The sequence below is a fragment of the Lagenorhynchus albirostris genome, chromosome 14, assembly GCF_949774975.1.
Source record: "Lagenorhynchus albirostris chromosome 14, mLagAlb1.1, whole genome shotgun sequence".
NCBI classification, from domain to species: domain Eukaryota; kingdom Metazoa; phylum Chordata; class Mammalia; order Artiodactyla; family Delphinidae; genus Lagenorhynchus; species Lagenorhynchus albirostris.
The window spans coordinates 12,828,777-12,846,974 of NC_083108.1; the positions used below are offsets into that span (position 1 = coordinate 12,828,777).

Here is an 18,198-nt window from a genome sequence, read left to right on the forward strand (position 1 = left end):
AGCTAAGATCCAGAAGCATAAACTGAAAATAAAGAATTTTTATTTTAAATTAATTATCTAATTCATTTTAATTCAAAAATCACTGGAATTTGCTTCTTTTTGTCTTCCCACCCTGGGGTGAGGATGGTCATTAAGAATCAGAAACTCAGATATTTCTTCCTGTTGTTGGTTTGTCTTTCTTTCAGATAGTTATTAAAGTGAATCCTCATTTAAACATCAGGATATGGACAATCCATTCTGTGAATGTTCTGTTCCTCAATAAGAAGAAAAGAAAAAGAAACTGTTTCCATAGTAACCCTGAGTGTGACTAAACTGTATACCTTCCTAAGACCTACATATAAGGAAGAACAGAATGGAAAGGAGAAGCCAGAAGCAGAAGTGGCTTGTGATGGTCAGCCGGTGCCACTCCACGCTTCCCATACACACATTATCCCAAAGGGACCGAGTTCTAATCCTCTTTCCAGCAGCCCCAACCTACCCTCCCATGATGTGGGGTTAAAGGAAAAGACACTAACATACAAAGTTTAAAGAGTGTGGCCATATTTTATATGGGTTTCATACCCACATAGGGAGTTCTCGCACTTATTCCTCCTATAATACCTAACCTCTTTAATCAGACCCTTATAACTCATTTCCCCTTTAATTCACTAAGTATAACAACTTCTAAAATTTTTTGAAATGTGTATCTGGTTTTTAGGGTTGACGAAAAGGAAGACACTGTATCTAAAATCTGCATTTATTAAAATATTCGCCCTCTATCCCCTACCCCTGACTTTTCAGGAAGAAATCTTCTTTCTCCCCAATGTCTGCCATGCTTAATTACCCCAAAAGGCTGCTGTCTTGGTTAAGAGCAGCAGAATGTTCCTTGTTCAGATAAACTAAGCATATGTGTGTCTTATGCTTACAATAAACATAAAAACAGAAAATATTAAGAAATATATATATTGTCCAGCCAGTCAGTGATGATAGCAGGAGTGATGGTCATAAAATTATTTTTTATTTATGCGTTTATTTAGTCAGTCATACACACACTATGTGCCAGTGTAAGTCCATGACACGCATATTTCATATAAGCACTAGGAGGTAAGGGCTACTATTGTTTCCTTAATCAAACGAGAAGGCTTAAAATTTACAAACTTTGATACAGTCACACGGCCAGTAAATGTTAGAACCCAGGTCTCCTTAGTTGAGACTCAAACTCTTTACTCCTACACCATTTGGCCTCCCCAAACATTCAGAGCCATTCTGAAGGGAAAGGAGGTTAAGGTTCTGATTCAAGTTCGTCCTAGTTAATATCAGTTAACTACCAGTTGAGTACTTGTTAATACTAGTAATCTAAGGTAATTAACTCAAAGTCCCCCCTCCCTCCTGGGAGTGTGAAATGTAAGCTGCAGTCTTGTGTATGTACATGTGTGTAGCTACATTACATTTCAGCACGTACCTGTCAGATGGTTCCTAACAGCCACACAATAATGAGGGAAAAGGGAAACTCACACCAACATTCCTGTTCCTCATTCTGCCACCATCATGTGCTCCTGTGTCACAGTTCTCCCCCCCACCCCCTCCTACTGAGAGGTCTGATGTCTGAACCAGTTCAAGGTTTGGATAATCGGAGTGACAGCCTCATTACAGAGACACCACCCTATTAGACCATCGAAATGGCATATTAACCAACCAGCAACAGGGAAGAGTACTAACCAAGCTAACACTTGACATTTACAATCACCTGCCACAAGTTAGAAATGAACATTTTTCACACCTTATTTAAGAGATATTTAATAATCTTCCTCTTGCACTCCACCTCTCTGCTGTCTCCCTAGGAACAGAAGCTCTTTGAAGTGAAGAACTGTATTTTGCTAGTTTTCAAGGCGCAAATATGGAGTCTAGTTCGTGCTATGGTTTCTGACTGAGGCTACAATCTACACAGCAATTCAAAGAACCTAGAAGCCATTTTTTATGTTTCCCTTTTCCTCATGCTCTTTATGTAATTTATCAGTAAACCTGTCACTTGATCCCCAAAACACATCTGTTCACTTCTCTCCATTTCCACCTTCACCTCTTGCCTAAAATACACCACAAGAGCCTCTTGACGGTCAGGCCCCCCCGCTTCTATTCTTGCCCTCCACAATCCATTCTCTACACAACAGCCAATGTGATGTGAGATCATGGAACCTTCTGGAAGAAAACTCTTTAATGGCTTGCCATTATGCCAATGACAAAATCCAGACTTTTCATCCTCTTTTATAACAGAAGACCCTTGTCTTCTCTGACCTTCACCATCCCTCCTTCCAGTCTTAGGGCTCTCTCACTCCCTTCTCCCACTACCTGCAAAGCTACCCCCACCAGATCTTCAAATAATCAGATATTTTGTTCATCGAAGTATCAGTTTAAATGTCCCCTCCTCAGAGTTATTCCTCTCCCATCCTTCTCTGTCATATCACTTTGTATTATAGCATGATGATTAACTGATATTTTCTTTCTTCTCTGTTTACTTATTTATGGTTTGTCTCTCCAGTATAAGCCCTACCCAGAGAGGGAAACTGGACTTGTCCTTTGCTGTATCCTAGTGCATAAAATACATACCTGACATACAGAAGGTGCTTAATAAATGCTTGCTGGCTTTAGAACAGTGATTTATCAATTGTGTGGATGTTTAATGTACAAGACTATTAAATTCAATACCTATTAATCTTTCTGTTATTATTGTTTCAATCAAAGCAATCTGTCATTGGTAAGCTTGATAATTTACATAAACTTCTGTTTACATCCTTATCCATGTTTGTTTAAGAATTTATACCTCTGACTTGTTCGAAAAAGAATGTAAAGCAGCTATTACACTGCATTTGATATAAAAGGTCAAAACATCTCCATATAGGACATTCTATAAAATACCTGACCACTACATCCCCAAAACTGTCAAGGTCATGAAAAACAAAGAAAGACTGAAAAACTGTCAGAGATCAGGGGAGACAAAGGAGAAATGATAACCAAGTGCACTCTGGTGCCCTGGATTAGATCTTGGAACAGAAAAATAACATTAATGGAAAAACTAGTGAAATCCAAATAATTTCAGAGTAACGTACTAATGTTGGTTTCTTAGTTTTGACAAATGTATCATGGTAATATTAGATGCCTGGGAAACCAAGTGAGGAGTATACAGAAACTCTCTATACTGTCCTTGCAACTTTTCTGTAAATAGAAGATTACTTTGAAAAAAAAGTTTATTTAAAAAATCAACACCTCCATATAGAAAGAAATTTAAACTGCAGTTTGACCATAGTTTGGCATTTTATTCTGAATAGAGTATGGGCCATTGACTTATTGCTTTGAACACATACAACCACTTAATGTTAAAAGCACGATATTATATAATATTTGTCTCCTCACATTTGCAACAACCAGAGTAATTTTAAAACAACTAGACAGATATACTAGTTGCCTCTAATATCACATTAATTCTACATGCAAGTCTGAAGGAGAAGTGTCATCCTTCCCGTTTTCTCTAGTAGGGGTGCTGTCCTGTACGTTTAGAACCTCCATTTGCCTACTAGGTTGGGAGAATATTCAAAGTCCTATCAACCTAAACTCTGTCCATTGCTTCTTCCTAAAAGGAGAAACTAATGTTCCCAAGTATATTGTATCATCAGAGAACACAGTTTTCTCCCCCTGATAATTCAAATGCGCCCAGTATGTCAAAAAGACTTTCTAGACATTATTCTCTAATTTTCTCTTAACTCTTCTACAAAGTTATTCCCTATTCATTCACTTGACAAATAATTACATCATGCAGCAGTCTGAATCACACTGAACTTGAATAACAAACTGGATTATAAATTCAAAAATATGAAAGCAAATTCCACTGTAATGCTTCTGCCCCCTAGGGAGGTTTCATCATTTCATAAACACACCCAAAACCAAGGCACAAAGTACTGCAATCTAACCCACTGTACATAATTATACAAATGTGATATAAAAACAGTCTCACACACAGCACCTGAAATACCAGCATTTCTTTATCTTATTTATCAGTTTATTGTGGGTTCCAGTACACACACACACACACATACACACACAGAGGTATTTTGTTTCATGGGTCATGGTAATCTTATTTAAACAGAGGACTATAAAATGGTAAAAATAATTAAGACGAAAAAAGAAATCAAACCATTCAAAAGGCAGAAATTGAAAAGGTGAAAGGGAGATGGTACAAGATTAGACTGCTTATAAGAAAAAATGGTCAGAGGAAAAGGGGAAATTTGTAACAATTCTCTGGGTATTTTGTGGTTTTGTAGTTGTCCTACCCTGGGCCAGTCCCTTAAATATTCTCAACCTCATGTTCCTTCTCTACGACATTAAGATAATAATGACAGTCTACCCACTGAATTCTTTTTTAAGTATAAACAAAACGGGCAAATAAAACACAATTTTTAAAAAGCTACTTTTCACCAAAATGTGCTTTTAAAAAGACTGAAAATTGCTAACTACTGGCAGTATCTGAAAAAAAAAAAAAATGAGTGTATAACTATATTTTGTAAAGCAGAAGCAACTCTTTAGCCAGCCAGAAGCTGAACAAAGTTCCTGGTTAAATGCTTACCTTGGAGACTTGTCGAAGCCACCTTAAATACTCTGTGAATGTATCAAAACAAATGTAGTAAGTCTGGCTTTGGGGTCCAGAGGAGCTAAATGCTAAACAGTGCTGGTGTTTTTTCACTTCTTCTACCTATAAAAACAAAGAGTGACAAAAACAAGTCAGAAAGCAGGACATTTACCAAGCTCATTAACTGTCCCTTAGACCAGTGAGCCTGCACAGCTTTGCATCTATCTCTTTATGTGTGCCTCTTACTACTTAAAGCATGTTAAGTTCCTAAGTCTGACCAACCAATCTGAATCACAAGGAAACCAAAAAGGGGACTATTACCTTCAATAGATTTCCCCACAACAGTGAAATTCTCTTCTTCCTGTTTAAAATTGTAACAGACTCCCTTTTTTATCCTTCTATACCCTCACAATAGGGTGCTGAGGTTCTTACTTCCTCTTAAGGAGGACTTTTACTGAAGATTTTACTTAAGAATTTTTACTGCAGGTGAATTTTTACTTAGGGGACTTTTGTATTACTCTGAATTACAACTTTTTATTAAAAGAGGTCTTCAAGCATGTTAAATAAGCTTTTTTTCTTTTAGCTTATTGTGAAATTGAGAAATTTCAAGTCCCAATAATGCAGCGATACAGTCAAATCAAGTTTCCACTCCCAATAAATTCTTCATAAGGAGAAAACGTCCAAACAATAAAGTAACATGATATTACACAAACTCTTATGTTTAACTTACAGAATGAATGTTTCCTATATTTCATTTACAAAAATGACCACAAACCAAGTCACAGAGAAAGTGTAAAAAACTTCGGAAAGATCACACAGACTACATTCTGGGACCAAAATAAAATCAAGTTAAAAATCAATAATAAATCAACTAAAAATCTACATTTAGAAAGTTAATACACTTCTAAACAACTCACAGGTAAAAAAAAGAATCTGTAATCAAAACACAGAAATTCTTAGCACTAAACCATTAAAAGTACTACGTACTGAAATTTATGGAATGTAACAAAAGCAGGTACACAGAGGGAAATTTATAATTTTAAATACTCATTTTAGAAAAGAAGGCAGAAAATTAATTTAATTGGCATGTATCTCAAGAACTTAGGGAAAAAATATCAAAAACAAAAACGAAGTGAACTCAAAGCAGAATGAAGGTGATAATAAAAAGCAGAAGTTAACGAAATGAAAACTGGGACTTCCCTGGTGGTGCAGTGGTTAAGAATCTGCCTGCCAATGCAGGGCACACAGGTTCGAGCCCTGGTCTGGGAAGATCCCACATGCCATGGAGCAACTAAGCCGTGCACCACGACTACTGAGCCTGCACTCTAGAGCCGGCTAGCCACAACTACTGAGCCCACGTGCCACAACTGCTGAGCCTGCGAGCCACAACTGCTGAAGCCCGCGCACCCTAGAGCCTGTGCTCCGCAACAAGAGAAGCCACCGCAATGAGAAGCCCGCGCACCGCAATGAAGAGTAGCCCCCACTCGCCACAGCTAGAGAAAGCCCGTGCGCAGCAACGAAGACCCAACGCAGCCAAAAAATCAAAAAATTAAAAAAGAAATTTAAAAAAAAGAAAGAAATGAAAACCAAATATACAATAGAGAACATTAACAAAGCAAAACAGCAATTCTTTGAAAAGGCTAACAAAATTGAATATCAATTGATATTGATCAATGATATCAATTGAAGACATAAATATTAATAATGAAAAGGGAGACAAAACAGATTAAGCAGGGATTAAAAAGAGATTATTATAAATAATTCTGTGGCAAATTTTTAGAAAAATTTATTTTACCAACACTAAATCAAGGGAAAAAAAACAGGCCTAAATAGTCTTATTACCATTTAAGAAAATGAATACTTTTTTAATTACCAAGAAAATATCAGGCTCATATGGTTTTGTAGGTGAGTTTTATCAAAGTTCCAAGAAACAGATCATTGAAAACTTGTGCAAACTCATCCACCAAACGAGAAAAGAGAAAAAGACCCCAGCCTATTCTATGAGGCCAGTATAACCAAAAACAGATCAGAACAGTAAGAGAAAGGAAAATTACAGGCCAACCTTAGTCATGAACACTTATCTTGAACAAAATGTTGCATCAGAATCCAGCAATACAGAAAAAAATATACCAAGAACAAAAGTTGGATTTACCTCAGGAAAGATGGTTTAACGTTATTGGAACTATAAAGTCATTAATCACATTAACAGATTAAAGAAGAAAACTGTATGATCACCACTACAGTTGCAGAAAAAGCATTTGATGACATTCTCCACCCATTCATCATTCATGATAAAAACTCTAAGCAAACTAAGAACACAAAGAAGTCACTTAAGCCAACAAAGGATATTTATGTAAGGTAAACTTCAATGTTAATGATGAGATCTCACTCTCTTACCTTACTTTTTCTGTTCAATACTGTACTAGAGTCCTGGCCATTGCAATAAGACAAAGAAATGTATTGAGGAAGAAAGAAAATTGCCATTATTTGAATATGAGATGATTAGCTACATAGCAAACTCCAAAGAATCTAGAGACATTAGAATAAATAAGAAAATTTAGCAAGGTGGCTGGATATAAGATTAACACTTAAAAAATCAACCACATTTCTATACACCAAAGAGAAAATATAACCTTATAAAAATGCTATTTAAACTAATCCATATTGACAGAAATCAGGCAGTGTTTTTTGGGAATGGGTAGGAGTGAGCAGAAAAGTAGGGACAGAACAGTACAAAGGAGCACAAGGGGACTATCTGTCAAATTGTACTCATGGAAGTATAATACAGTTATCAAATTGTTATCAAAATGTACAGTATGTTGTATATCAATTATACCTCAATAAAGTTTGGCAAAGATGTAGAGAAATGTGTACTGATATGAGCATGATATGATGCAACAACCTTGGAAAACAATTGGATATCATCTTGTAAAAGTAAATGTGCATATATGTCCTATAGCCCAGTGACTGCACTCTTAAGAGCAATATTTCTCAAGGAGGTCATTATAGGAACTTTGGATTGAATAGTTCCTTGTGTACATTATGCAGGACTGTCTAATATTTTTGCATGACATTTTACTCTCTGAGCCCCTGCCCTGTAGATGCCAATAGTGTCCCCTTGCAGCAAAAGATACTAGTATTAACCAAACACACTATCTACTTTTCCCAGAACCTTTGCAATTAAGATGGAGTCATGTGACTAGTTCTGGCCAATGAGCCATGAGCAGAAGTGACATGTGTCACTTCTACAACCAGATATACAAGAGCCAGCTAATGACCCTCCAGTTACCTCTTCTCCTGCCTAAGCAGCAAAGGAAGCCACGTGTTACAAATATTATAAGAGAGAAGGACCCCCATCAGGCTGGGTTCGTACATAATTACTTGAAAAAAGAAATCTCCACCCACCCACACTGGACAAATAGTGTGAGTGAGAAATAACTGTTATGATAAGTCACTGAGATCTGGGGGTTTTGTTACCACAGCATAACTTAGCTTACATCAACTGACTACCCAATCATTTGACAATCAAAACACTTGCACATATTACCAAATGTCCCCTTCAGGCACAGCGACAAGAGTTAAGAAACACTGCTCTAGAAAAACTACTTGTAAACCAGGAGGCATATCAAAATAAGACTATCTCAAGAGCACTATTTATAACAGAAAACTAGAAGCAACCCAAATGTCAATCAACAAGAAAATTACTTCAGATATTTTAGAAATTTGGAACATTTACAGAGTGGAACATTATACAGAAATGAAAACCATATATAGCAAGTAATATGGAATCTTACTATGAAACATAATATTGAGTGAAAAAATTCAATCACAGAAAACCACAAACAGGATGATACCATTTTTATCAAGATCAAAACAAGCAAAACATAGTTATATGATAAAAGTTATTTCAAAAAAGTAAGCAAATGATGAATACATATTCTAGGACAGAGGATTCCTCTGGGGTAGGAGGAGGCAATGGGACAGATGCAAAGAGAACTCAGGTAGAGACACTGGTATTGATGCTGCTGTACTTCCTAAATTGAGTAGTAAGTTAACAGTTACTCAGCTTATTATGCCTCATAGCTTAACAAATATTACATAAAGTATTAATGTAAATAAGTTATCTAAAAATTTATGTTCATTTTAAAGAAGAAATTAAATATAATAATTGTACATGAATAAAAACTTATTAAACAAATGTCTTTCAACAATTTAATAGAGCTTTAACTTCATATTTGAATTCTATATTTGAAAACATAAACTAATGATGATGCTCAAGTAGTGTGTCAAAATTGATTATCACAGCAATTATAGCACCTATCTCACACCTCATTTCTAGCTCTTTTATATAAATTAGAAAACAAAAACACCTCTTCCATTTACTCTCCGTTTTTCCTTTAACAACAGAACAGAATGAGAAAAGGAAAGACAAACATTAATGAAAACTCACATTGCAAAGAGTGAATTATTTTTTCCTAACGTGGTTAATATAATTTTTCAACATACTAAATTATTTTTAAAGGTGTAACACAAAACAGGTTTTACAAGCTTTGTCTGTGAGAAAAAGAAACTGTTAACTTTCTATTCACTCAATGGTAGAAGTACATCCAGTAATAGGCCTGGGAAACAGAACAAGTCTCTAGCTCTGAATAAAAATGCTAATTATAACTGGATCTTCTCTCACCTTACCTGAACATTCCACTGCTACCCTGCCTCTGCTTCTCTGAGCACAATAATCTTTCTGACCATCTCCTTTATATGTCAAGAGATTTTTCACCCTTCATAATTGCTACCTCCTTCATCACAAAATCCCGATTCCCCCCCACAAAATGTAATCTCTTCCACTTATCTTCCACCCTACTTTTTTGCACCTCTCGTAGAGCAGATATTGTTGTGTCCATCCTTCATTTCCAGATAGTAATTATAAGCTATTCGAAGGCAGAGATGGTGACTTACCCATCTTGGTATTTCTGGGACGCCAAGCAAAGTGGCTTCCCCACAGAGGATATTTAATAATAGTTATATTAAATTTGCCTATGCAAATGCCTAACACCAGAGAAGAAAGAAACAGATTGTTGACCTATCAGGGCATCAGACATTAAATATGCATTTTTAATGATGAGTTATGGAAGTAATAATGATGACTAAGTTTTCAGATCCATCCAAAGGACAAGATCTTCAGTAATAAACTATCACTAATGCTTCAATGCTCAGACAGAAGTTAAGAAGCCATGGTTTCAAAATGGGTGAATGAAATAGACCTAAACACACCTCACAGACTAGCCAAATCTATTTTTTTAAATGATCAAGTAACGATCAAGAAAAAAATTTTTAATATGCCCCTGATTTCTAAAAACCCATTTCTTCATCCAAATTTACTTTTACCTTTATTAACAGATTATCATATCATTTAAAAATCAGGAAATACTGACATATAATTATGGTAATGATACCCCTACCAGTGCTTGGAGTTTATAAATAAATCTGGCAAAGAAAAGAATGTAATACCTTCCTAAGCAATCTTGTTCTTTCTGTTGATATTTTATAAATGATAGGAATAAAATAGTTAACATGCCCAAAGAAAAGCAGCCAGTATGTTGGAAGTATCTATCAGCTGTATCACAGGTTTTCTCTGAAATGGGTAGCATTTCAGGTTCAAAATTCATGACTAGCTATAGTGATAAACTAAAAGTTCTAACCCCACTGGTCACTAAACACAAATAAACAGAGAGGTAAGGCAAAGCGGGATCACAGATTCCTGCTAGAGAGTCTAACCTTTGATAAGCACGCCTGAATGATCCTAAGGTCATGGACTTGGGGATCACTGTAGTATACTATAAAATACATACTCACAATATCAAAAGACATCTTCTCATAAATAATAATTTATCACCTACAGTCTGAAATATAACAGTGAAGTTCTAGTTGCTCTATTTTCAGTCACATAGTTAAGGTGCATGTACTAAGAAGTGAATATAACCAGGGCTTCATGTGAGCCAATGGCATTGTTATTTTCCAAAACTCCACCAACCAAAAATGTCCACTGGTGGAGGCACAACAGGAATGATGAGTCAAAAACCATCTACCCCTGGGACTTCCCTGGTGGTCCAGTGGGTAAGATTCCACACTCCCAATGCAGGGGGCCTGGGTTCAATCCCTGGTCAGGGAACTAGATACCGCATGCATGCCACAACTAACAGCCCCCATGCCGCAACTAAAAGATCCCACGTGCTGCAATGAAGATCCTGCATGCTGCAATTAAGACCCAGCACAGCCAAAATAAATAAATACATAAATAGACTTTTTTAAATTGAAATTCTGTAAAAAAAAAAAACCATCTACCCCTTATTACAGAAATGACTCAAAGTAAGCTTAATGACACTGGGAAATCTGTTAGTATTTGGTTTGTTTTAAACTTACCTTCCCACCAATTAGTGGCAGAACATGCATCTTTCCGGTCAAGCTGTCTTTCACAGATGATACTATTAGGCAGGTCCCACACAGGATAACTTGGCGTCTGGTCCATCGGTTCACTGGCAACTGCATTTTGCCTTTACGGACATTATACATTCCTGAGAGCTGAATCCGTTCAGAGCTACCAGGGCTGTGAGGTTTTCCTGCAACAAACACAAGCAAACATTTTAGTCTTAAAGAAATGGGCTTTTTTGCTACTCATCAGCATACCAGATAAATTACTTGGACAACAGAGAATAATTATAGGGAAACAATCTAATTTATAATTGAGAGAATCTGAAACCTGCAGTAATGCAATTATGATGAGAACTACCAAATCTGCTCCGCATGTACCTTTTAATATAGGTGAAGAAGAGTTTTTTCCTTAAAAAGCTTATTACCTAAGTTTCTTCTGCTATAGCCTTCATAATTTAATCTTACATTTAAAACAGAAATGGCTTCAAGATTTTCATGAATATGAGAGTTAATTTAAGTACACTAAGAAGAAAATATTATAGACTGATATAGAAAGATAACATTCAAGATCTAGCATCTAATGAAACTAATCAGTTTTAATGGAATTAGCCACTCATATTCTTCCTCCTACAGATATTTAATGTATATTTACTATTAAGGGGACAATTAAAAATAAATGACTTGGGCTTCCCTGGTGGCACGGTGGTTAAGAATCCACCTGCCAATGCAGGGGACACAGGTTCGAGCCCTGGTCTGGGAAGATCCCACATGCCATGGAGCAACTAAGCCCATGTGCCACAACTACTGAGCCTGCACTCTAGAGCCCACGAGCCACAACTACTGAAGCCCGCACGCCTGGAGCCCGTGCTCCGCAACAAGAGAAGCCACCGCAATGAGAAGCCCACGCACCACAATGAAGAGTAGACCCTGCTCACCACAACTAGAGAAAGCCGGTGCAGAGCAACAAAGACCCGACACAGCCAAAAATAAATAAATAAATAAAATAAATTCATTTAAAAAAAAAAAGAAATGGGCTTCCCTGGTGGCGCAGTGGTTGAGAGTCCACCTGTCGATGCAGGGGGCACGGGTTCGTGCCCTGGTCCGGGATGATCCCACGTGCCACGGAGCGGCTGGGCCCATGAGCCATGGCCGCTGAGCCTGCGCATCCGGAGCCTGTGCTCCGCAACGGGAGAGGCCACAGCAGTGAGAGGCCCGCGTACCGCAAAAAAAAAAAAACTAACATAAATGCCAAGTAGTTTTGGTAGATGTCTAATAGCTACTGGAGAAGGAAGAACAGCAGCACCAAAAATAGATCTCAAGAAGGTCCAAAAACTGTTTGAAGCCTCCCAATACACACCTTTGGGCAGAGATGTTTGCAAACAACAAAACCAGCAGGTTTGAATTTCACTTCCTCTTTCTCCCAGTATATCAAAATGTTTTATGAAATAAATACTGTACACTGCATAAATTTGCTGGGGCTAGGCTAGAATGAAGTCTAAAAGTGGTCCACCTTTTTGAACCTGGGCCCAGCAAACAACTACACAGCTAGCATCCTCAGTGGAGAGCTCCACTGAGATGTTTGTCTACCAAATGCTAACACTCCCACAAAGGGATAGGAAGCCCAGGAGACTTCCATATAGATATGGCTTGTCAAAGTCTGCCAGTGATGGATCAGACCACAGTCATTCACTTGTCACATTCTGCACAAGTTCATTTACACCCACAGAGAGAGATGCCCAGGCTCCCAGTCTAAGAGCTCCTCTCTACATTATAGTCTCTCTTCCTGTAGAGAAGAAGTGGGACAGAAGGAGATTCAGAAAACTGAAAGGTACGTGCAAGGCTAAAAATAATGGACAACACATTTACAAAATCCAATTTCCATGACTGTAATACACTAACATTCTTTAACAAGGGATCTGATATAAATACTTACACACAAACACACACTAATGAATGCAAAGAAGCAGGCATTTTATTCAGTCACATCAGAGAGTGGCTTCAAGGGCACTTGTTAACCCATCACATTTATAGAGATCTGTGATTTAATTAGAGACTGAAGAAAAAGACAACAGAGGTACATAAGCAACAGCCCCTCAATTCTCCAACTCCACAAAAATCCTAGAGAAAGCCCCAGAGCCAATCGCCAGATGGAGGACTAAGGCTAGAAGGGATACATACGAGAAAAGTATGGAGACACCAGACACTGGCTTTTTAGTCCCTCTTTAGAAAAATTGCCAAGGGGCCTGAACAGTCCTGGAACCTAATGGTAAGATTAGTCTGTCCCTGCCCTAAACATCCCAGTCTGAACCAATGCCCACCAAATTAAAGTTGGATCCACTGTTGTAACTTTTCCTTTAGAAATATCCTACAGGTTTAAGGCATTTCTTATACGATCTGGGACGAAAGATGGACAGCAAAAGCAAGTATTTCAAGCTGAGAGAGAAACCTGAACACAACAGAGAATGATTTAAAACATGCTTTCCCTCTCTTACTCACTTGGCACATGGCAATTTGATAAGATTTGACATATGTAAACCTATAAATGAGCTGGAAAATGAGCACACTGATCATCGCTAACAGTTTCTCGTGCCCACTGTGATCCCTCCCTCTCCCTCCCACCCCACCCCCCACCCCCACCTAGGGCCTCCCACGCTCAGGCGACTGCTGATCTGCTCTTTTGTCACTTTTTGTCCGTGTTGTTGAGTGTGCCGAGAGTTCATTCCTTTTTATTGCTGAGTAGTATTCCACTGCATGAATATATCACAATTTGTTTAACCATTCATCTGCTGATAGACATTTGGACTGTTTCCACATTTTTTGCTTATCTTGACTGAAAACATTGGTATAAACATTCTTGTGTGGATATATCCTTTTATTTGTCTTGGGTAAACACGTGGGACTGGAATGGCTGGGTTGTACTATTTGACATGTCCATCTCTAATGCAGGAGAGTTCCAGTTGCTCTACCTCCTTGTCAACACTTTTAGCTGTTCTAGTACACATGTAATGGTACCTCATTATAGATTAAATTTGCATTCTCCTAATGATGCTGATCATCTTCTCAAGAGCTTATTTGCAATTCACATACCTTCTTTGCTGAGGTGACTAATTCAAATCTTGTATCCAATTTTAACTGGATTGAGTTCCTCACATATTCTGAATACAAGTCCTTTGTCAAATGTGTAACTTGCAAATATTTTCTCCCAGTCTGGCTTGCTTTTTCATTTTCTTGACAGTACTTTGGGAAAGCAAAAGTTTTGATTTTAATGAAGTCCAAATATCTGATTTAGCTTTTACAATTAGTGTTTTTTGTGTTGTATTTAAGAACTCTCTGACAAACTCAAGGTCACTATAATTTTCTCCTATGTTTTCTGCTGTAAGTTTCATAGGTTTAATTCTTACTTTTAGGCCAATAATTAATTTCAAGTTAATTTTTGTACACAGCAAGAAATAAGTAGAGGTTCAGGAGGTTTTTATTTTTGTTTTTTGACAAGTGGCTATCTAAATTATTCCACAACTTTCTGTTAAAAAGATTATCCATTGGGACTTCCCTGGTAGCACAGTGGTTAAGAATCCGCCTGCCAATGCAGGGGACATGGGTTCGAGCCCTGGTCCAGGAAGATCCCACATGCCGCAAAGCAACTAAGCCCGTGAGCCACAACTACTGAGCCTGCATTCTGGAGCCCGTGAGCCACAACTACGGAGCCCATGTAACTGCAACTACTGAAGCCCACGTGGCCTAGAGCCCGTGCTCTGCAACAAGAGAAGCCACTGCACTGAGTAGCCCGCACACCCCAACGAAGAGTAGCCCCTGCTCGCCGCAACTAGAGAAAGCCCGTGGGCAGCAACGAAGATCCAACACAGCCAAAAATAAAAAATATAAATAAATAAGTAATTTTATTAAAAAAAAAAAAAGATTATCCATTCCCGCTGAAGTGCTTTGGCACCTGTATCAAAATTCTATTGACCATAGTTGGGTGGGTCAATTTCTTGGTTCTTCCCATCCCACTCATCTATTTGTCTATCTTCGACCAATATCACAGTATCCTGATTACTGAATCTTTATAATTAGTCTTGAAATCAGGTAAAATGAGTCCTCTCCTGTGAAGAATGACAGCTTTACTTCTTCCACTGCAATCAGGGTGTCTTTTATTTCTTTTTCTTGCCTTGCTGCACAAGCTAGAACCTTCCATACAATAATGAACAGAACTAGTGAAAGCAGACATCCTTTCCGTTTTCCTAATCTTAGGGGAATAGCATTCAGTTTTTAGAAATCTTTTTTTTTTTTTTTTTTTTTGCGGTACAAGGGCCTCTCACTGTTTTGGCCTCTCCCGCTGTGGAGCACAGGCTCCGGACGCGCAGGCCCAGTGCCCACGGCCCACGGGCCCAGCCGCTCCACGGCACATGGGATCCCCCCAGACTGGGGCACGAACCCGCGTCCGCTGCATCAGCAGGCAGACTCTCAACCACTGCACCACCAGGGAAGCCCTAGCATTCAGTTTTTCACCATTAAGAACAACAAATTGGCACAGGGAACTATATTCAATAGTTCCAACCGATAATGGAAAAGAATCTGAAAAAGAATATATATTTATATTTATATATATATATATATATATATATATATATATATATATATATATATATATATATAAAAACATTCTGGGGGACTTCCCTGGTGGCGCAGTGGTTAAGAATCCGCCTGCCAATGCAGGAAACACGGGTTCAATCCCTGGTCCTGGAAGATCCCACATGCCACGGAGCAACTAAGCCCGTGCGCCACAACTACTGAGCCTGCACTCTAGAGCCCGTGAGCCACAACTGCTGAGCCTGCATGCTGCAACTACTGAAGCCCGCACACCTAGAGCCTGTGCTCTGCAACAAGAGAAGCCACCACAATGAGAAGCCCGCACACTGCAACAAAGAGTAGCCCCCGCTCACCGCAACCAGAGAAAGCCCACGTGCAGCAACAAAGACCCAACACAGCCAAAAATAAATAAATAAAAAATTTTAAATGGTTAAAAACATTCTGGATTTGGTGTCAGGGGCGAGAGTAATGCTGGCTTCATAGACTGAGCTGAAGAATTCTTTCCTCTACTTTTCTGGAATAATTTGGATGAAATTGGTATCATTTCATCCTTAAACATCTGGTCGAACTCCCCAGTGAAGACTTCTGGATCTGGAGTCTTGCTTTTTCTGGTTTTTGTTTGTTTGTTTGTTTTTTGTTGTGTGTGTGTGTGGGGGGAGAGTATTTAACTATAAGTTCAATTTCTTTACTAGAGTTAGGGCTATGCTATTCCATTATCCAGATATTCTTGAGTAAGCCTTCGTGGTTTGACTTTTTAAAAGTTTGTCCATTTCATTTAAGTTTTCATATAGTTGACATACAGTTGTTCACAATATATCCTTATTATCCTTTTAATATCAATAAAAAACTGTAGTGATGTCACCTCTTTCATTCCTGATACTGGTACGTACCTCTTCTTTTTTTTTCTTCTGTTTTGTAAATAAGTTCATTTGTATCTTTTTTTTTAATTCCACATATAAGCGATATTGTATGATATTTGTCTTTGTCTGGCTTACTTCACTTCGTATGATAATCTCTAGGTCCATCCATGTTGCTGCAAATGGCATTACTTCCTTCTTTTTTATGGCTGAGTAATATTCCATTGTATATATATACCGCATCTTCTTTAGCCATTCATCTGTTGATGGACATTTAGGTTGCTTCCATGTCTCGGCTATTGTAAACAGTGCCACAATGAACGTTGGGGTGCATATACATTTTTGAATTATGGTTTTCTCTGGGTATATGCCCAGGAGTGGGATTGCAGGATCATATGGTAACTCTATTTTTAGTTTTTTAAAGAACATCCATACTATTCTCCATAGTGGTTCTACCAATTTACATTCCCACCAATAGTGCAGGAGGGTTCCTTTTTCTCCACAGTCTCTCCAGAATTTATTATTTGTAGACTTTTTGACCAGAGTGAGGTGATACCTCATTGTAGTCTTGATTTGCATTTCTCTAACGATTATCAATGTTGAGCATTTTTTCATATGTCTGTTGGCCTGTAGCCTTGATCTGCATTTCTCTAACGATTATCAATGTTGAGCATTTTTTCATATGTCTGTTGGCCATCTGTATGCCTTCTTTGGAGAAATGTCTATTTAGATCTTCTGCCCATTTTTTAATTGGGTTGTTTGGTTTTTTGGATATTGAGTTCTATGAGTTGTGTGTATATTTTGGAAATTAATCCCTTTCAGTCTGCATTGTTTGCAAATATTTTCTCCCATTCTGTAGGTTGCCTTTTGGTTTTGTTTATGGTTTCCTTCACTGTGCAAAAGCTTTTATGATTAATTAGGTCCCATTTGTTTATTTTTGTTTTCACTTCCATTACTCTAGGAGATGAACTTCTATCTTTTCTTGATCAGTTTAGATTAGAAGATTACCAATTTTATTTTTTATTTATTTTTTCACATAAAATGTTTATTATAATATTTTATATTTTATAACTTTGTTTGGATTTATTATATCTTTTCTCTCATAAAAAACTGAGGGAGGAGTTTTTGTCTTTATTTTAAAGATAAGAATATTAAATAAAGTGTTTAAATTATTTTGTCCTATGTCACAAGTTGGTTTATACAGGACCAATATACAAAACTAGAGGATCAGATTATTCATTATCTTTTTACTGCCCCATATTTCCTCCCAACAATAGTTAGCAAAGAATACAAGATTTGATCTTTACGAGTCATTCATCCTTTTATTTTTAAAACACCTTTATTAGAGCATAACTGCTTCACAATGGTGTGTTAGTTTCTGCTTTATAACAAAGTGAATCAGCTATACATATATATCCCCCTATCTCCTCCCTCTTGCATTTCCCTCCCACCCTCCCTATTCCACCCCTCTAGGCGGTCACAAAGCACCGAGCTGATCTCCCTGTGCTATGCAGCTGCTTCCTACTAGCTATCTATTTTACATTTGGTAGTGTATATATGTCCATGCCACTCTCTCACTTCATCCCAGCTTACCCTTCCCCCTTCCTCCAATTTTATTAAACAACTCAAAGAAACAGGTTTTGGTTTCATTCTCTACCATTTTTCTGTTTATGGTTTCATTTATATCTGTTCTTATCATTGTTTCTCTTACTAATTTTAGGATTAATT

At 37.6% G+C, this 18,198-nt stretch overlaps 1 protein-coding gene across 3 annotated transcripts in view; it reads right to left on the reverse strand.

Moving 5' to 3' along the window:
* Window positions 1-18,198, reverse strand: part of PHLPP1 (PH domain and leucine rich repeat protein phosphatase 1) — a 212,502-nt gene that overhangs the window by 93,986 nt on the left and 100,318 nt on the right. For all 3 annotated transcript variants that reach the window (XM_060170722.1, XM_060170723.1, XM_060170721.1), the window contains exons 2-3: window positions 11,018-11,214; window positions 4,595-4,720 (exon numbers count right to left, since the gene is read on the reverse strand). In XM_060170722.1, coding sequence (XP_060026705.1) covers window positions 4,595-4,720; window positions 11,018-11,214 — 323 coding nt within the window. The remainder of the gene's footprint in view (window positions 1-4,594; window positions 4,721-11,017; window positions 11,215-18,198) is intronic.